Raw genomic sequence first — 20,913 nt, forward strand, 5'->3', positions numbered from 1 at the left:
TAAAGGGTTTACTACTTAAATTTAAGCGAGGGATAAAAAGCGATTTGATGTCTATTATAACAGGAGTTAAAGTATTTTTTTACATGGTTTATGCAAGATTTGTTTTATTCTTTTAGTGGTAAAAATTGTGTTTGAATTTCATTTAGATATCAAACATATTAACCGACTGGTTTGGGTGGTTTTGTTTTTGTATTTTTAGTAGTATGGGGGAATCTGTCTCTCTTGTGGGATCTAAGGTTTTTGCAGGTGAGAGTGGGATAAAAATGTAAGAAACAATGCGGGAGCGAGGAGGAGTGGCTGTGGGAATTTGTGGGCGGGACAGGAGCGAGGAGGAGTGGGAGTGTGGATTGTGGGTGGGAGCGAGGAGGAGTGGGAGCGGGGATTGCAGGCGGGGTGGGAACGAGGGGGAGTAGGAGTTGGGGATTGCGGGCGGGGCAGGAGCAAGGGGGAGTGAGAGCGGGGATTGCGGGCGGGGCAGGAGCAAGGGGGAGTGGGAGTTGGGGATCGCGGGCGGGGCGGGAGCGAGGGGGAGTGGGAGTTGGGGATTGCGGGCGAGGCGGGAGCGAGGGGGAGTGGGAGAGGGGATTGCGGGCAGGGCAGGAGCGGGGATTGCGGGCAGGGCGGGAGCGAGGGGGAGTGGGGATTGCGGGCGAGGCAGGAGCAAGGGGGAGTGGGAGTGGGGATTGCGGGCGGGGTGGGAGCGAGGAGGAGTGGGAGCAGGGATTGCGGGCGGGGCGGGAGCGAGGGGGAGTAGGAGTTGGGGATTGCGGATGGGGTGGGAGCTAGGGGGCGTGGGAGCGGGGATTGCGGGTGGGAGCAAGGAGGAGTGAGAGCGTGGATTGCGAGCGGGGCGGGAGCAAGGAGGAGTGGGAGCAGGGATTGCGGGCGGGAGCAAGGGGGAGTGGGAGTTGGGGTTGTGGGCGGAGCGGGAGCGAGGGGGCGTGGGAGTGGGGATTGTGGGCAGGGCGGGAGCGAGGGGGAGTGGGGATTGTGGGTGGGATAGGAGCGAGGGGAAGTGGGAGCGGGGACTGCGGGCGGGACAGGAGCGGGGCTAAAAAAACAGTCCCACGCAAGGCTTTATCTTTGTGGAACGTGTGCGGCAATACGTAAGGAGATCTGTATATCTCCTGGAAACTCTGTTCCTGAGGCTTTGGAGTTAACAGCAGGTCTCTCGGAGGCTGTGTGCTTTGAGACAGGCGTCTCCAGAAGGGGTCACACATCTCCCTGGCTAACCAAAGCATATTGTGTGGCTTACAATAGAAGTCTGTTCTCTCACTGAGTCAAATGGGGGACTTTGGGAGGAAAATGAACAGGAAGATGTAAACAGCAGGGGGCAGGGTACCCTGCTTTTAGGTGAACCTCAAAGGTCTGGGCTGATATATCTGGGGGTGCAGAAAGACACCCTGGCTCCCTTCATTTGGGGGGAGGGCAAGCTTCCATGGGGTTTGGGCCCATGAAGGAAGGGTCTCAGCCATCCTGGTGAAGACACTATGAGAAGGCCTTTGGGGTGAGCAGGACCTTCCTGGACAAGCGGGCAGGTTGTGTGCTGAGCTCAGGCTCTAGAGTATGTGTGACAGTTTTGTTTCTATGTAACCCTTCATGTTTCCAATATTCCGTTTGCCACCATACGACTTTGGTCTTTGTTAAATAAATGTAACGCAGATGCTGTGTGGTAAGCGGGGCCGTGGTCCAAGGTGTCCCGCGTAAGCTGCTGGGTACTGTTCCTTTGGGAACAGCAGGCCTGGCAATTCCGTGAGTGGCCCATGGGTCAGGGCTGGGCAGAGCAGGGGGCTGCTCGGAGCACTTGGGGGGGAAGACTGCCTGACGGTAGCCTGCAGGGGACAGTGGCGCCGAGTGGGCTGGGAGGGAAGTGCTTGTGCTGCCCGTGGCCAGTGGGGTCGGGGAGCTGACCACTGGCAGGCATAGCCGAGGCTGCCTGAAGTTAAGAGCAGGGGGTAGTGAGGTGCCTCGCGGGCCTGGTGCCCGGGAAACATCACAGTCGTCTTTCAAAACCTCCGGTAATGAATGACCGTTCAGTGGGGCCACGAGAGTGGGAGGAGAGAACTGACGCTAACAGCCACATGCCTCTGCGGGGCCCTGGCACGAGCTAGAAAAGCCCCATGAAGTCACGGCTAGCGTGTGCCTTGCAGCAGAGAGCGTCCGCCAAAGCAGCCCCCCAGCTAGTTCTATGGAGATCCCAGGAGAGGGGCTCACCCCTCCTGCCTAGAGGGACAATTCCCCAGCCTGACAGAGCTGAGCATCACTCAACAGTTATTTCCATGTCCTCATTTTCCTCCCAGCGATCCCCCTTAAATGGGCCCCTCCCTCCCTGCCCATCCCCTCTTCCGCTCTGGCTGTGCTGAAAGTCAGGGAGGCTACCCAAGGGCGCTCCTCAATTTATGTACTTGTGACCGAGACTGGGTGTCTCCCTGGTGCCTGGTTTGCCCTTCCCTCGCAGGGAAGGAGAGGGGGTGTTGGCCCCCCACATCAGGGTGCTCTACGTTCCTGCAGCAGACCAGCAGAGTTCTGCCTCTAACCAGTACAGCTGGCACCAAACTTCCAGGAAAGCTGGGGATTCTGTGACGTCCGCCTGCTCCAGCCCCACGCCTGGTGCCTGCCTCCGGCCAGGGCTCAGGGTATCAGCACACAGAAACACAGCACCATGGGACGGGATCAGCCTCGCCCCGCTGACCTGTCTACATAGGCAAGGCGGAGGGTTTGCACCTAGTAGTGAGCGTGGCCAGGTTAGTTGTTATTATTTCATCTAGCTGTGAGTTCCAGGGGCCAGGACGGGGTAGCACCCAATGACCCCCTATGCAGGGGCTGCTTTCAGTGGGGCACAGGCACGAAGCAAACTGAAGCCAATGGAGGATTGTGGCCATCAGCTTTACCCCACCCTGTGCAGCGTGAAGGATAGAAAGCAGGGAAGGACCAGGGCCTGGGATTCTGGGACTCTAGCTGACAAGGGAATTCCCCACTCTGAGCATCTGGTCAAGGGGCTAGTCACCTCTGCAGCTGCACTCTGCTCTGTTGTCGGGCATGGGAACCTCAGCTCTGCTGAGATCTGCCCTCATTCGGGGGTTTCCTGGGGTGCACTTAGCCCTGACCCACTTTCTGAAGGGAGGTGTAAGGGGTTTCTTGGGGATGAAGGCCAGGAAAGTTGTGGGGTTCGGCAGGGATGGGAAGAGCCCCCAGGCTGTACAGTTTCACTCACCCCCTTTTCTCCTCCGCATCGAGGCTTGGAATCAAGAAACAAAACACAGGACATGAATGGCATGCACAGTCCCTGCTCCCTGTCCCGCTCGCTTCTCGCCAGCTGCCCTCCCTAACTCTGCCCCACACTCCCAGCTTCTCAACACCCGGGAGGACGCTGGGCCCACATGGCAGGAACTAAGCTCTGGCCAGTCAAGGGGTGGCTCCCCGGGCAGTTACCTCCCAGTTTCTGCAATGGCGCTTGCGGTGTATTAGGGCTCGGACAGCCCCGGGGTCTGGTCCATGCTCACTCCTCCAACATGGGGCCAGCACACGATAATGGGGCTCTTTGCAGCCCCTTCGTGGGAGCAGCAGGGCCATAGTGCGGCACTGCGACTCACAGCATGATAGGACACAAGGCCAGGCCGACTCTCCCATGTCCCACCCTCATGCCCAGGCAGACCTGAGCCCAGCCCTGCCTGGCTACGGGGCCATGGCCAGCACTAGCCCAGCAGGAGAGATGATGGCAGAAGAGGAGTGGAGGGAGGCCTGGACAGGGTTGGATGCCTGAAGTCCTGGAGGAGACAAACACCAAGAAAGGCCTCTCGGAGGGAGGAGGCTTTAGCCCCCACTGCTCACCAGGGGCTCATGGGGAATGTACCGTTCTCCACTGGGCTGACGTGGCCCTGCCACAGAACCCACAAGCGGCTCGAAGGGTGCAAAGGAGAGTGCGCCCCCAACCCCCAAGGAGCACTTGCCTTGGGCACATGGACTGACCTGTGAAACCCAGGGACCTGAGAGACCAGCCGCTACCTCCCTCGCCCCCTGGGAGAGGTGGGGGGACAGAGACCAGCCGCTAACCCCCCCCAGAAGAGGTGGGGGGACAGAGACCAGCCGCTAACCCCCCCTGGGAAAGGTGGAGGGACAGAGACCAGCCACCAACCCCCTGGGAAGACGTGGGGTAGAGACCGGCCACTAACTACCCCCCAGGGAGACAGGGCAGGGATTGGCCACTGAATCCACCCCAGGGAGACGTGATGCGGGCTGACCGATAATGCCTCTCCAAGTTAGCTGCAGGGCAAGGACTCCCCCAGGACAGGCAGGGCAGATGCCAGCTGCTAACCCCCCCACTCCCAGGAGACATGGGGCAGAGACCAGCTGCTCTTCTCCTCCCATGCCAAGAGCCTGTGGGGAAGGGCTCACTGCTCATCACCCTGCAGGGAGCTCCATAGATCCCCAGGCCAGCAGGGACCATTGTGACCCCCTAGCCTGACCTCCTGCATTGCACAGGCCACCAAGGGGCTGCCCCCTGCTCATTCCCAGAGCAGAGCTTTCACATACACCTCCCACCTGGCTGAAGATGGCCAGTGATGGAGAACCGACCCCGACAATCTGCGGATTACCCTCACTGTTGGGGAGAGGTGGGAGAGAGACCAGCCACTAATTCCCCCCATTCACTCCAGAGACAGGCGGGGCAGAGCCTGGCTGATAATCACTCCCCTCCCCCCAACCCCAGGGAGACACAGGGCAACCTGCCCCAGGACACGAGGAAGAGAGCGTTTGCTTTTCCCCTGCTGCCCGAGGCCTGATGGAGGGACTGGCTGTCAATGACCCCCCAGGGAGATCAGAGCAGGGACTCTCCCTAAATCTCCCCCCACAGAGAGACAATTCCTGGCTTTCTGGGGACTTTCCTTTCCATGCTGTGAGTTTGCACCCCCCATGCCTGGAGAGCTGTGCCTGCCTTCACACATGCATATAGTACACGTTCATGCGTCCCTCCTGTGTGTGCACAGTGACTTGCTGGGCGAGTGCCCAGGCTGGCATGTCCCCATCTACGTGCGAGGGCAGTGCACATGCCAGTCTCCGATGGCGGCCTGCCGTGGGCACAGCGCCGTGCTCCCTGTCAGTGTGCACTCACAACCCTCATGGGCCCGCACCAAGTTGATCAGCAGCCCTGCGAGAGCAGAAGGCCTGGGGCACAATCCTGTGAGCACCAACCACTGAGCTGAGCAGCTGTGTCCCACGTGTTCAAAGGGAAAGGCAAGAAAGAGGAGACGACTCGGACTGGCCCGAGGCCCGGCCTAATGCCCACTGTTCAAACCCAGCACTTCCCCTGGCGGGGGCGGGACCAAGGAGTCAGGACCTTCCTTCGGTGACCAGAAGAGACACCTTATCGGACACCGATACCTAGATTTCGGTGCCTAGCAGGGGCCTGACCCCGAAGGGCTGCTCCTGCCTGGAGCCAGGTCAGCGATGGGGAGACCGGACACAAAAGCTTAAGGAAACCATGGACTCCAAAGTTCTGTTTAAAAAGCACTAGGGCCAGCCTGGCCCCAGCCAAGGGCACAGCTGGGTGAGAAGGGCCATGTGAGAGAGAGACGCTGGAACAGGGAGACCCTCCCCACCCCAGCATCTCTCCTCCCACTGCGTGATGCTCAGAGAGGCAGCGGTGGACACATCGCTGCATTTCAGTGTCCAAGCAATGATGAGCCGGGGCTGGGGCAGGCAGGTACTGTGCAAGATTCCTCCACTCAACTCTGCCAGAGCTCCTGGCTCCAGAGCTCAGCATGCACCTCGGTTCCAGCCCCGGGCCCCTGAACAGCACACACCCTTCATGCCAAATGGGCGTGCAACACGACTGGGGGCACAAGGACACAGGGGGTAAGGAGATTCCTCACTACCTTTGGTGCCTGCGGCTAGCTAGCACCCCACTCTAGAACCCACAAAGGCCCACGCACCTGCCCCGTCTCTGAGCCAGCCAGCCCAGCCCACATGCGCACCCCCAGGCAGGCAGGCAGGCAGCACTGGAGCTGCCCTGCAGGGTACTGGGCAGACTCTGGCCTGGAACAGGGGATCATTTCTATGCACAGGAAACAAGCTGTGATCCCCAGGCTGTGGAAGCCCTGACACACATGGAAGTGCCCTACACACGCATGTGGAAGCCCTGACACATGTGAAAGTGCGTGCAGGGACGCTGGGAGGTGGCCATGGGATCAGGGGGCTCTGCAGGAATGTCCGAGCTCCTGGAATAAGGTGAGGGCTACACAAAGACAGACGGGAAGCGCTTGGGGCTCCCTGGAGCACCTGGAAGCAGGCAGGGAAGGGGGGATCTGTGGTGACCCCAGGAACTGGGGGAAGGGGCGGGGTCTGTGGTGACACTCGGAAGGGGTGGGGGAGGGGGGCTCCATGGCGATACCCGGAAGTGTGGGGGGAGGGGGGCTCCATGGTGACCCCAGGAAGTGGGGGGGGGGAGGGGGCTCCATGGTGACACCCGGAAGTGGGTGGGGTCCACCTGGAAGGGCAGGAAGGCAGAAGACACTGGGCTACTGGACACATACAGGGGGTGGGGGCTGCCGAGAACAGCATGTGTGCAGGCCGGGGGGGATGCGTGGCTGCAAGGAAGCACTCTCAGAGGGCCCCACCCCTGAGCACGGGCGGTGCAGACGCCGGGGATCGGGTGATTCTGCGCAGGGTTTCTTCTCCTGCCGGCTGCGTCTGCGCTGGTGGCAAGCGACGCTTTGCACAGGCCAAGCACTGCAGAAACTTCCATGTGTGGAGTGTGCGTGCGTCCCTCCAAGCACCCACCTGTCCCCCCCCCAGGGAAGCGTGTGTTAGTGTGGCTTCCTGCTGGGTGTGTCCCTGCACTCTCCATGTCCCGCGCATGCTCCTCATGCACCTGGGCATTCCTGCGTCTGCCCCCGCGCCCCTTGCTTACCTAGTTCCTCCAGCTCGGCCGTCATGGACTTGGAGCGCAGCGTCAGGGTGGTGCTGGGGGCTCTCTTGGGAGGCGGCGGGGCTGAAAGGAAGAGAGATGGCATTTTGCACTTCTTGTCCAGGAACTTGCGAGGAGTGGCCAAGTGCAGGTGCCACTTCTTCTCCACAGCCTGGATCTCCTCGTACTCGCGGGACGAGGAGTCGCACTGCTGCAGAATCTTATTAAGGCTGCGCGTGGAAGCAAACTTCTTCATTGTCCCAGTCACAGGGTCCCAAGGGCACAGGGCAGCCCTGGGACTGCTGAGGTCTGCCAGGGAGTGTCCTGCGCCCAGGAAACCACAGACCCTCAGCCTGCGAGAGTCCAAGCCATGGTCCCTGGGCTGCTCGCACCCCTGCAGTGCCAGGAGAGGCTCAGGTTGGGAAAGCCTCCCTCTCAAATTCACCCGCAGGCAGCTGGCTGCCTGTGTGACTCGGCAAACAGCTTGGCTGGCTGCTTCCCCTCCGTGCACGCCATGGGCGGAGGGTGGGAGAGGGGGACAGAGTCCAGGCTCTCAGCCTCTCACTCCCCAGCTCCTGGGGGGGAGTCCATCCTGCAGTGCCCAGCGCCCACCTCGCCCCGTCTCTGAACTCAGGCTGGATCCAGGCCCGGCGGCGGTGTCAGGGCCCCAGCGAAGGGCTGGAGGGGGATGTCTCCGTGCCAAGCTGCGGGGCCACGTGGCGCATGTGGCAAAGCCCACGAGCAGTGGGCGCTGTGGCGAGGGGCAGGGCTGGGGAGAGGGGCTCCCTAGCCAGGCCCGCCGGTGGCTCTGCCGGAGAGAGGTGCCATGCCATGGGCTCGGGGAGTGGAGATGAGTTGAAGGCTTTTCCTCTTCACTTCAGGTGCCTCCTCCTCGCCTGCTCGGCTGGAACAATGCAGGATTCAACGCTCAGGCGTTACCATGGGAACCGGAGCTTCAGGCTGGTGCCGAGCTGCCTGCATCAGAGACCCCAACAGGGGCGGATTCGGGCAGGGAACGCTGCTCCCACACAGGCCTCCATGAGCCAGGAACACAGGCCGACCCGCGCTGGGAGGAGAGGAGGCCAGCCCGGGCAGAGCTCTGCGGTGGGGGCACGGCGGCCTGGGCCCCTGGGCGATCACAGCCCCGCAGAAACAATCTTCCTCCAGCCAAGGGGAGCCTGCAAGGGCCCGGGTGGCAGCCGGCTCGGTGAGGCCAGGGCCCGGGTGGCAGCCGGCTCGGTGAATGCCAGGGCCCGGGGGGCAGCCTGCTCAGTGAATGCCAGGGCCCAGGTGGCAGCCGGCTCGGTGAGGCCAGGGCCCGGGTACCAGCTGGCTCGGTGAATGCCAGTGCCCGGGTACCAGCCGGCTTGGTGATGCCAGGGCCCGGGTACCAGCCGGCTCGGTGAATGCCAGGGCCTGGGTACCAGCCGGCTTGGTGAGGCCAGGGCCCAGGTGGCCGTCCGCACACTCACTTCACTCTCTGCCACTCCGCTGGAAAGAGCAGGGGTGCGGTTCCCAGGCAGGGCCCCCGCACAGGCCTGGGGAGGAAGCTGGTGCTGGAGAGCAGGGGCAGAAGAGGCTGGAGGTGCGGGAAGAGGAGGAGGAAGCGACCCCGGCAGAGATCCCAGCACCAGCTCCTGAGCCTCAGTCTTTCCCACGACTCGTGCTCTCGAGCAGTGACAATATAATTACAGCTCTTAGTGTCAGCACAGAGCTGCCTCCCTCCCCCTCTCCTCGTGTCTTGCTTTCTGAGCGCCTCAGTCCTCCCTTTCCCTCAGCGCCTGGCGCCCAGCCACGCTCCCCAAGGGAACGGGCTCCTTCGCCACACAGACCCTCGCCACGAAACCAGCTCTCGCTCTGACCTGCCGCCTGCCCCCGGTCCACCCCCTGCGCCAGGCAGCTGCCTCCGCTCAGCCCGGCTGCCGGGGATCACACTGCTCGGAACCTCCCCAGGGAGCTGCTGCCGGCTGGAAGGTCCACGCGGGTCCCATGGCGTGGAGGAAAGAGGGGCCTCTCCCCTGCAACCACCCTCCTCCTCTAACAGCCTCCTGACGCTCCATGTGCCCCAGACACCTCCCTGGCTCAGCAGGGGAGAGAATCTGCACCCGGCACCTCCTCCTGTGGCACAAACCCCACCTGGCACCTCCCCCTGCGGGCCGGGGGCACGATCCCCACCCGGCCCGGCCCCGTGGAAAAAACTCCACCCAGCGCCTCCCACTCTGGGCCAAGGGCACTATCCCCACCTGGCACCTCTCCCTCCGGGCTGGGGACATGAACCGCACCCTGCACCTTCTCCTTGGGGCCAAGAGCAAGATCCCCTCCTGGCACCTCTCCCTCTGGGCCGGGGGCACTATCCCCACCTGGCACCTCTCCCTCTGAGCCAGGGGCAAGATCCGCACCCGGGGCACAATCCGCATCCGGCACCTCCCTCTCCAGGCCAGGGGCACAATCCGTACCCGGCACCTCTCCACCCTTGAAAAAAAACTCCTTTGGCCAACTGGGAAAACCTCTAGATGGCAGGACCTGTGCCAGAAACCAGAAGAAATTCCCTTCTCCTGACAAACACTTCTCAATGAGCTCCTCCCGCACAGAAACACTGGAATTGCCAAAGCCTCAACTGTCTTTTGGTCCGTGCTGGGTGGCCTGCAGGTACAACCCCTTGCCAAGGAAAGCCTATAAACTCAGGGCTGAATTCGCCAGTCCTCTACAGCTGCTTATGTGGATGGTCTGTGAACAATTCCCCTGCATAAAACTGCCAAACACCCCAAGGCCCCGTGAAAGGGGTGAGGGGCAGGGCAGGGGGGGCATGGTGGAACAGAGCTCTGCTCTGCCCTGTCCTCCATTGGCTAAAGGGCCTAAGGGCCTCTGTGGCTCAGGATAAGGAAGCCACGTCTGGCTCCCTGTGGCCCCCCCTCCCCTAATTCCTCTGAGCTCTGAGTGGAGATTCCAGCCCTTGATCTCGTTTGGTGAATAGTGGGGGGCTCTGCCTGGCAGAAGCTAGAGGGGGCACATCGGGATGCCCTACGGAGCCAGAGTCTGGGGTGCTTCTCTCAGCCCCAGGGGAGCCCTGGACATGCCATCCTGAGCCTGGGGTGCCCAGTAACACTGGTTTCTGATACGTTGTTCTGGTCAGGACTCCCTTGTTCTGTGCTGGCTGGAGCCGCCAGCCTGAGACGTATCCTGCGCGGGCACACTTTACCCTGCTTCGTGCAGTCCAGTGCTCTGGCCGACGCGGTGCCCGCAGGCCTATGCTGCGTGCTGCAGCATCTCCTGTGCTAAGTGCAGCCCAGGGGTGTCTGCGCACGTAAGCACCTCTGGCCTGGAGGCCTCAGCAGATATGCCCACTGTTTAGCTCAGGCTGCACCCGGAGAGCCACTGCACCTTCAATTCCTTCCCATTGTTGCTGTGAAAACCCCCGTCGATCTTCACAGACAAGGAGCCAGTCTCCCGTCACCAGGGACAGAGCAGCAGGCAGTGGCTCGCACCTCCGCTGGGCAGGGCCAGGGCAATAAACAGGCCCTGGGTAACGAGTGGCAAAGTATCATCCTCGGGTCCAAGGCCCACGCTGGGCCAATCTGGCGAGGATATGAGTGGTTACGGTGCCCGCTTCCAGGGGCACAGCTCTTCAGCTCACACTGCAGCCACTCATGCTTTTAGCTCGGGAGGCTCCCGGTTCAATTCGCTGGCCAGCCAGCTCACCCCGGATTACATGAGCCAAGCTGGTGGGATAAGGGCCCCAGGGGAACTGGAGGCTGAGCCAGGCCAGCAGGATAATAGGCCCTGGCAGCAGAGAAAGGGTCCAGGGATACCGAGAGATGGGGCTGGTGGGAGACTGAACCCAGCGTAACGAATGGCTAGGCTGAGCTGGGGGGACAACCTGCAGAATGAGGCGGAGCTCACTTGTTCGTTGCTCAGAAATAACAGGCCATTCCACACCTACCCTTCTTCCGGACGACTTCTTCTGATTCTGGCTTGCGGCTGACGGAGACGACCTTCATCACCAGGTGGTTTCCCCCCTGCCGGATCAGCGACACCACTTGCTTGTGCCCTACTTTGACCACATTCACACCATTCACCTGGGACACAAAGAGACACTGATCAGCACAAACGCTGCCCAGCCCACAGCAAACAGGCAGCAGGAACAATGGGGCTTAGGGGTCCCAGGCTGTGTTCTGAACTTGTAGGACACACTGGAGATGTGTGTGCATCAGGAAGGAGGGTGGGGGACAGGAAACCCAGGTCAACTGCACAGAGCCTCTTTACTGTTCTGTAGTTATAGTTAACAGATGGGGAAACTGAGGCTGACAGGTGACATGAACTGTCCAAGATCACAGAGGGTGTCAGCGTCAGGCCTGAAGCCATAGCAAATGGGCTTTCAGATGTTGCAGAGATTGTGCTAACAGAAGCACTCAGAGAGTCAGCTCGTGTACAGTGGGGTCAAACAAGCCAGGGGCCAAAGCCTGTCTCATTGATGTGTCCATTAGAAATATCTGGAGATGGGCCTGCCTGTCAAGACCTAGGTGTAAAGGACTTACATATCGCACATTTACCGTGGATGCACACCTCCCCCAAACAGAATTAACATTTTTTATGGGGCACAGCACCCATACATAAGGGTCAGTGTTTGAAACCAGGAGACTTAGAATGAGGCATCCTGGTACCAGGAGGAAAAATAAGCAATCTGCTTGTAAAAAGGAACTCTGAAAAATCTACCACGGTGGTGCCAATTGCCATAGTAATGAACTGTAACATCTGTGGCCACGCTGGACATTGCTAGGCAAACAACTCTGATCTCAGGCACACGGGATGCATGCGCACCGTAAGTGGAATACGTGTATGGACAATCACTCAAAGGAGAACCCAGGAATTTCTGCTTTCTAGCCCTGAGTTTAATTCCCCACAATTTCCTCCTTTATCAGCATGTTTGGCAAATCTTTTCAGCAATCAGTAGGAGCCATGTTGGGTATCATTCTTCCCCCCCGTTTCCAGTGCTAGTATCCAGCTTTTTAAAGACTTCTTGGGTCATAAACAGTCTGGTTGTGGCCCGAGGCCTCATAACATGCAATAAGACGAGCATGAAATGGAGGAAATGAAAAAATCAGGCCCCTGTTAGTCACATAAACAAGTGGCCTGAATTTGAGAGCTACTGAGCACCGGACCCTTACAAGTGGAGGTGCGCAGCGTCTTTGAAAATCAGAGCACAGATCTAGGTGCCTAAACATGGATCTGTGCGCCTAGCTCTGGGCCCCTGTACTTGGAAACGTTGGCCTCAAGCGCTCCGTGACTCAGTCACCTCCTTTGTAAAATAGGGGCTGGGGACCACGGAGTACCCACTTTTGTAAAGTGCTTTGACAGCTGCTGATGAAGAGGGCCGTATACGCCAAGAGCCACAGGTATTGTGACCATGAGTTCATTAATGGGGGGCTAGAAGGTGGGCAGATGAGGGCGGTTGACACTGACATTATCTATTCGGAATAGAATTTAAATAAAATAAAATTTTAAAAAAATGTATATGATAAAAGAACACTACGAAGGTTGCGCTATCAAGCCCGTTTATGTGGCCTGTGCAACATTAATTCTGCTCCCTTGTGCACATTCATTATGAGACCGTCGTCTACAGGACCGCTGGCTCATTCAGTGCACAGGATGAACAGCTGGTCGGTATTTTTTTCATATTTCTTTTAGTGACCCTTGCCTTATGTACTGGACACCAGCCAAAGCCTGCCCTGAATACTGCATTATTCATTTCCTCGTGGTCTTTTCTGCGGTGCTCATCCACACAGCATCTGAGAGACTCTCATACTTTAATGGAATTTATAGCCATATCACCGCTGTGAGAGAAGAGGAGCATGATAGGAGAGAGGTGATTTTACCTCTCTACGCTGCACTGATGAGACCCGTGTGGGAATAACTGCATAGAAATCTGGTGGCAACATTTTAAAAATGATGTTGAAAAATTGGAGGCTACAGAGAACCTAAAAGAAGTGGAAAGATGAGATGTGGGAAACGCCTGACGGTGCGAGGCCGACGGAGCCCAAACTGTCTCGCTCATCAGAAATAAGATTGAGAGGTGACTTGGTTACACTGTCCAAGCTCCTTCATGGAGAGAAACTGCCAGATACTAAAGGCAGAGGAAGGCATAAAAAGAACAGATGGCTTGAAATTCAAGACTGACCAATTAGAAATAAGGCACAATTTATTAACAGTGCAGGTGATTAACCACTGGAGCAGACTCCAAAGAGACGTGGTGGATATTCCATCTCTTGATGTCATCAAACCAAGCCTAGATGCCTTTCTGGAAGACATGCTCTAGCCAAACATAAGCTATTGGGTGAAATACAGGAGTAACTGGGCAAAATGTAAAGGCCTGTGATATTCAGGAGGTTACAGTCTCCAATTTTTCAACATCCTTTTAAAAATGTCAGCACCAGAACTGTACACAGTATTGGTCTCACCAATGCCATATACACGCAGGTAAAATCAAATCCTTACTACGCCTGCTTGCTACTCCCCTATTTATACGTCTAAGAATTGCATTAGCTTTTTTTTTTTTGCGATCGCATAGCATTGGGAGAGCGAGTTGAGCTGCTTGTGCACTACGACCCCTAAATCCTTTACATAGTCTCAGCTTTCCAGGACACAGGCCCAGTCTGCAGGTACAGCCAGCATTCCTTGTTCCTAGATATATAACTTTGCATTTGGCTGGATTACAAGGCATTTTGTTTGAGTGGGCCCGGCTTATCAAGCAATCAAGGTCGCTCTGTATGACTGCCCTGTCCTTGTCACTATACATCGCTCTCCCAATCTCTGTGTCATTCACAAATTGTATCACCAGTGATTCCATGTTTCACTCCCAGATCATTGATGGAGATGATGAATAGCATCCAGCCTAGAATTGATCCCTGTGGCACGTCACTAGAAACACTCCCATAAAATGTTGATTCACCACTGACAACAGCTTTCTGAGATCTGTATAACACCCATTGTTTCATGTTCTCTGTGTATATATATATATCTTCCTACTGTATTTTCCACTGCATGTATCCGATGCAGTGGGTTTTAGCCTGTGACAAAGCGGGACTGTTCTTAATGTTTCCTCTGCATAATGTGGGGGTTCCTCAGTTTCCCCTAGGCAGTTCTTAAGTATCTAGGGGGTGGGGTAAGGGTGTATGATGGTTGCAGAGCCCTAGAGGGCAGGTGTGTGCAGGGGTCTGGACACAGAGAATGGCCAACACCCTGTTTCCTGGCAACTAATGGCCTGGGCCCTTCCCCCCTGCAAGGTGAGAGCTGAAGGGATGGAGAACAAAGGAATCTGGTGACCTCCTGGCCCGGGAAAGGGACAAAGCCCGGAGAAGGAGGGGGAGTCAGTTTGGGGCTGGCAGGGGATGAGGAGTGAAGTGCAGACGTGATTGTCTGGCTCACTGCCCGCCAAAATGGACCCGGCTGAGGGGTCCTGTTCTCTGCATCTACAAGCTCTGTGTTAGACCATGTTCCTGTCATCTAATAAACCTTCTGTTTTACTGGCTGGCTGAGAGTCACGTCTGACTGCGGAGTTGGGGGGCAGGACCCTCTGGCTTCCCCAAGACCCGGCCTGGGCGGACTCGCTGTGGGAAGCGCACGGAGGGGCAGAGGATGCTGAATGCTCCGAGGTCAGACCCAGGAAGGTGTGAGCTATGTGAGCTGTGTGTCCTGCAGACAGGCTGCTCACAGAAAGGAGACTGCCCCAGAGTCCTGACTGGCTTCATAGGGAGTAGTTCCAGAGCATCCGATGAAGTGAGCTGTAGCTCACGAAAGCTTATGCTCAAATAAATTGGTTAGTCTCTAAGTTGCCACAAGTCCTCCTTTTCTTTTTGTGAATACAGACTAACACGGCTGCTACTCTGAAATACATCTACACAGTCATCTTCATCAACCAAACTTGTAATTGCATCATAGAACTAAATCCGGTTTGTTGGACCAGACTGATGCTCCATAAAACCACGCTAGCTGGCATTAATAACATTCCTATCCTTTAAGCCTTCATTAGTTGAATCCTGTATCGGTTTTTTTGTTACTTTGCCTGGAACTGATAGACTAGCTGGCCTGCAGGTTTCCAGGCCATGGCACTCGCCCCTTTTGATTACCGGCACAACATTAGCATCCAATCTTCTGGAGTGTTCCTTATATTCCAGTATTTATTAAAAATTAACATCTGCGGGCCAGAGATCTCCTCAGTGAACTCTTTTAGGAGTGAAAGTTATCTGGACCGGCTGCTTTGAAAATGTTTCTCCCTAGTGAATGTAAAATACTTCATCATCCTCATGTGATACGATTAGATCATCCTGCATCTTTACAAATACAGACCAGAAACAGTTATTGAACACGTCTGCCTTCCCACAGAATCACAGATCCGTAGGGCTAGAAGGGACCACAAGGGCCATCTAGTCTAACCCCCTGCCAAGATGCAGGATATGCTGTGTCTAAACCATTCAAGACAGATGGCTCTTCAGCCTCCTCCCAAAACCCTCCAGTGAAGGAGATTCCACGACTTCCCGAGGTGTCTGGTCCATTGTCCTACTGCTCTGACAGTTAGGAAATTTCTCCTGAGATTTAATGATTTTCTGCATCATTAACAATAATTTAATAACTTCACAGCGTTTAAGTCGAAAACAGCCACCAGCTCACGCAGTCTGACCTCTTGTGTATCACAGGCCATTACAAAGCCCAGATACCCCCGTGATGTGGCACAAAGTGTCCTTAAACCAGTCGCAGTCCCTGGAGGGGAGGCGAATCTGCACTGGAGGAGCCGCCTCCTGCACCCTCTTCCCCCTGCTGTGTCAGGAAGGGGGAAGGGCATGTCAGCCATGTGGTGGAGCTGACCCCCACAGTGTGACATCTTCTGCCAGCTAAATGCCAGGGGAGGTACTAGGGCTGCAAGGAGGCAGCTGGGGCTAGAAAGGCAGCAGGTCCAACCCCCTTGCCAGTGATGAGTGTCCATCACAGACTGCAGTTTGCCCCTGAGAGAAAGGGCTAGATGACGACTGGCAGTAGCCATTGAGGCAAGGTGGGTATAGGGGGGTTGGGGTTCCCCTGAGGAGGTGAGACCCAGAGTGTGGGGACACTGCTGGGGAGGGCAGTACCCGAAGATAAGGGGCATTGTGGTCTGGGAGGGATGTGGGGCCTGAACTGGAGGAGATAAAGGGACTGCAGAGGGGCAGGTAAGGGGAGGGGAGAAACTGGCCAGAGGAGGGCACTCCTGAGCTGAAGCTAATTCCCAGACTGACCAACAGGAGGCGCCGTGCCAGTGAGTTGGCGGCTTGCTACAGAAGGCCAAAAAAGAATTTGAAGAACAGCTAGCCAAAGACTCAGAAAGTAATAGCAAATTTTTTTTTGAAGTACATCAGAAGCAGGAAGCCTGCTAAACAACCAGTGGGGCCCCTGGACGATCGAGATGCTAAAGGAGCACTCAAGGCCTTTGCGGAGAAACTAAATGAATTCTTCGCATCAGTCTTCATGGCTGAGGATGTGAGGGAGATTCCCAAACCTGAGCTATGCTTTTTAGCTGACAAATCTGAGGAACTGTCCCAGATTGAGGTGTCATTAGAGGAGGTTTTGGAACAAATTGATAAACTAAACAGTAATAAGTCACCAGGACCAAATCATGATACTCACCCAAGAGTTCTGAAGGAACTCAAATGTGAAATTGCAGAACTATTAACTGTGGTCTGTAACCTATCATTTAAATCAGCTTCTGTCCCAAATGACTGGAGGATAGCTAATGTGATGCCAATTTTTAAAAAGGGTTCCAGACATGATCCCAGCAATTACAGGCCGGTAAGCTTGGCTTCAGTTCTGGGCAAACTGGTTGAAACCATAGTAAAGAACAAAATTGTCAGACACAGAGATGAACGTAATTTGTTGGGGAAGAGTCAACATGTTTTTTTGTAACGGGAAATCATGTCTCACCAATCTACTAGAATTCTTTGAGGGGGTCAACAAGCATGTGAACAAGGGGGATCCATTGGATATAGTGTGCTTAGATTTTCAGAAAGCCTTTGACAAGGTCCCTCGCCAAAGGCTCTTAAGCAAAGTAAGCTGTCATGGGAGAAGAGGGAAGGTCCTCTCATGGATTGGTAACTAGTTAAAAGATAGGAAACAAAGGGTAGGAATAAATGGTCAGTTTTCAGAATGGAGAGACGTAAATAGTGGTGTCCCCCAGGGGTCTGTACTGGGCCCAGACCTATTCAACATATTCATTCATAAATGATCTGGAAAAAGGGGTAAACAGCAAGGTGGCAAAATTTGCAGATACAAAATTGCTCAACATAGTTAAGTCCCAGGCAGACTGCAAAGAGCTACAAAAGGATTTCACAAAACTGGGTGATGATCTCCAGGACCCAAGAGTCCAAACAGATCTTCTGCCATGCTGGAAAAAGTTGGGTTAAGCATTCCCCAAAAGGTGAGATAGATGGAGAAGGCAGATCTAACTTCAGAGCTGTTTCTGTGCTGTCTAGTATATGTAGGCTTGGAAAAATTACATTTATATTGGTGTATGTTGGTTAGCATCAATTTCACTGTGCAGGCAGAAGCCAAGGAAAAAATATTTCCACCAATAACAACAGAAATTTACAGGTAGGCAAAGTAAGAAAAATGCTACTTCAGAAATTATTAGAGTTAAAACCCAGTGATTTTGAATTAGGCTTGTTGTACATGGACTAGCAAATGAATTGTAAAACCAGTTAGGATTTGAGGATTTAAGGACATTTACTTTGTATATTTGGACGTGATGTTTAACAGTTTATAAAGCTCTAACTTCTTGAATCTCAACTTTTACTGTCATTAAATAATTGTCTGAGCTCCCCATAATTTTTCGCAAGTGTGGAAAAAATGCTTAAAATAAACATTGACATTATCTTTCAAAATGATATAAAAATACAAAGTGAATTCTGCCAAGCCTAAATATGTCCTCAGTCCTAGACACAGCGCCCCCTGCGGCGGAGGCTTCAGAGATGCAGAGGGCAGGCTCCCTAATGCCCCTGCAAGGTTTGTCTAGCTTCCCTGATGCCTGGCTCTGGATTGTATTGTCCCTGAGAACAGCTGGAACTGGAGGCTGACAGCCCTCTGACGGCAGGCTGGCTCCGGTCCGAATGCCTGCCGCCTGCCTTGAGGGCCCTTCAGTTTTTAAAAACCTCATCAGCCTTGAAATGGAAAAGTCACAGCTGTGGCCGAAGACCTGGTTTCAGTGTCGGAGATGTGAAAGGACGCCATCAAAGAGTGCTTTGACTCCTTCCAGCCCTTCTTAAAGAGTCCAAGGAACTCCTGCCTATTTCTCTCTAGTATAAATTGGCCCAAGAGGTCATGTCAGACCAAAGGAATTGTCCTACTGGATCAGACCATCTAGCCCAGTAGCCTGTCTCCGACGAGCAACACCGTAAAATGCTTCCAATGAAGGTTAAGAAACCCATTAATAGACTATTATGGGATAAACTGTCCAGCGGGGAAGTTTCTGTTTCATTCTGCTCACTGGTTCTTCCTCCTTCTCTTCTAACCTGCAGAAACCACATTTGCCACTACCACATTGCAGGGGATACGCGAGCAGGAGATGGGATGCCTCCACAGATTTCTTTCCCTTTTTAAGAGGTGGTGACTTCGGCTTGGATGGACACCTCTTTCATGGTGTTACTGAAGTGGGAGGCCCAGGTGGCCCACCAAGGGTAGAGTACCCAAAATGAGGAATTTGCCCGGGATAAGGCTTCTGTTCAAGAACAGTCCAAGGACGTAAATAAGGCTCAGACGAAGTCCCTGGTCCTCTGTCTGGCTCTCTATGAGCAGCAGGAACTGAACTGGGTGTAACTAGCTTTTCTCAGATCTAAGAACTCCAATGAACCAAACTCGGCCACAGTCAAAATAACAGATCCCATAGATGTGATGCTGGCACCAGCCTGACCTAGAACAGAGACTCATATGGCACCAAAGGTGCGAAGGTTTCAAGGCAAGTGTCATAACCAACCACACAGATCCAATATTATTGTAGGGCAGGTCTCCGGCCTGTGTTACGCAGGGGGTCAGACTAGATGATCACCGTGGTCCCTGCTGGCCTTGGACTTGAGGAAACAGGGAGTAGTTCAGGCTCAACACGGATCATGAAACATGGACTCATAGTGGCTTGGCAGCTCCTTTTCTAAAACTCCCCAGTTCGCTCTCTTGTGTATCCATCCGATTATCCCCCCAGCACCTTGTGTCGGCCTGTGTGTTAACACAGCACCCAGCGCCCTGGGGTTCTGATCATCACTGGGGGCTCTGGGACTGAATGTCATATGAATACTAAATAATAATGTAAAATGTTGACAAAGCTTCTGTATGCTTCCCATACCAGGTAACTCATCATCCCTGACTCAAGGGCTGGGCTCCCCAGACAGGATGTCTTGCTAGGCCCCAGCCCCAAATATGGACACACAAGCCCTGTCAGTGTCAGCCCCTGGTCAGAGGGGTTTTTTTTTTTTAACTGATCGGTGTGGCTGGATTCTGAGTGTCTGTTTACACACCAGCATAGAGGGTAATAAGATTTTCTTCATTCTAATACTTAACTATCTATACAGCAGAATTAGGAAATAATACCACAGACGTTCAAGTTTGGTTCGTTTGTTTTTTAAACAAAATCAGGAAATTCCACATACAAAAATGTCATGAAGGCAGAGCACAGCTATCTACTGATTGTCTCTGACCTTCTGCAGAAACTGCTGGAGCCTCCGGTGTGGCGCTGGAAGAGTGCAACTCTCTGCATCAGCTCCATGCGATACCTGGCTGGAAGCCCCAGTACTTGTGATATTTCAGACTGTTCCAGTAAATGTCCTGTGGTGAACAATCCTGCACTGGCCTCCAGGAGAGGGGCTGGGCGCCATCCAGTGGACCATTTCTATTTCTAACCTCAATTATTATTATGATTCCTGGTCAGTGGCAGAGGGCATTGTGACACCCTGGCACCCCCATATTCAACACTGTCATATAATTAGGCTGTTTTGTACAAAGTATGCCTTGTGAGGTATCCTTCTAGAAGTCTTGATCTGTTGAACGTTAATATCCTGGTGGATTGTATGTGCTGTCATTGTATGTGACGTTATGAAGTTTTGCTGTGTGTGTGTTACTGAAAGATGTTGTGAAGCTAGAAATGCCCTGTCATAAATATAAAGGGAAGGGTAACCACCCTTCTGTATACTGGGCTATAAAATCCCTCCTGGCCAGAGGCAAAATCCTTTCACCTGTAAAGGGTTAAGAAGCTAAGGTAACCCTGCTGGCACCTGACCCAAAATGGCCAATGAGGGGACAAGATTCTTTCAAATCTGGAGGGGGGGAACAAAGGGTCTGTCTGTCTGTGTGATGCTTTTGCCGGGAACAGATCAGGAATGCAGCCTCAGAACGCCTGTTAAGTTAGTAAGTAATCCAGCTAGAAATGCGTTAGATTTCCTTTTGTTTAATGGCTGGTAAAATACGCTTTGCTGGATGGAATGTATATTCCTGTTTTTGTGTCTTTTTGTAACTTAAGGTTTTGCCTAGAGGGGTTCTCTATGTTTTGAATCTGATTACCCTGTTTATATATATATATATATTTACCATTCTGATTTTAAAGAGGTGATTCTTTTACCTTTTCTTTAATTAAAATTCTTCATTTAAGAACCTGATTGATTTTTCATTGTTCTTAAGATCCAAGAGTTTGGGTTTGTGTTCACCTGTACAAATTGGTGAGGATTCTTATCAAGCCCTCCCCAGGAAAGCGGGTGTAGGGCTTGGGGGGATATTTTGGGGGAAGACGTCTCCAAGTGGGCTCTTTCCCTGTTCTTTGTTTAAACGCTTGGTGGTGGCAGCATACGGTTCAAGGACAAGGCAAAGTTTGTACCTTGGGGAAGTTTTTAACCTAAGCTGGTAAGAATAAGCTTAGGGGGTCTTTCATGCGGGTCCCCACATCTGTACCCTAGAGTTCAGAGTGGGGAAGGAACCTTGACATGCCCACAACTAGCCTTTCACATACAACA

At 54.3% G+C, this 20,913-nt stretch overlaps 1 protein-coding gene across 1 annotated transcript in view; it reads right to left on the bottom strand.

Moving 5' to 3' along the window:
* Positions 1-20,913, bottom strand: part of SHANK3 (SH3 and multiple ankyrin repeat domains 3) — a 658,681-nt gene that overhangs the window by 46,078 nt on the left and 591,690 nt on the right. The window contains exons 16-18 of the mRNA XM_074942807.1: positions 10,845-10,980; positions 6,908-6,988; positions 3,215-3,238 (exon numbers count right to left, since the gene is read on the bottom strand). Coding sequence (XP_074798908.1) covers positions 3,215-3,238; positions 6,908-6,988; positions 10,845-10,980 — 241 coding nt within the window. The remainder of the gene's footprint in view (positions 1-3,214; positions 3,239-6,907; positions 6,989-10,844; positions 10,981-20,913) is intronic.

The sequence above is a fragment of the Natator depressus genome, chromosome 1 (assembly GCF_965152275.1).
Source record: "Natator depressus isolate rNatDep1 chromosome 1, rNatDep2.hap1, whole genome shotgun sequence".
Lineage (NCBI taxonomy): Eukaryota > Metazoa > Chordata > Testudines > Cheloniidae > Natator > Natator depressus.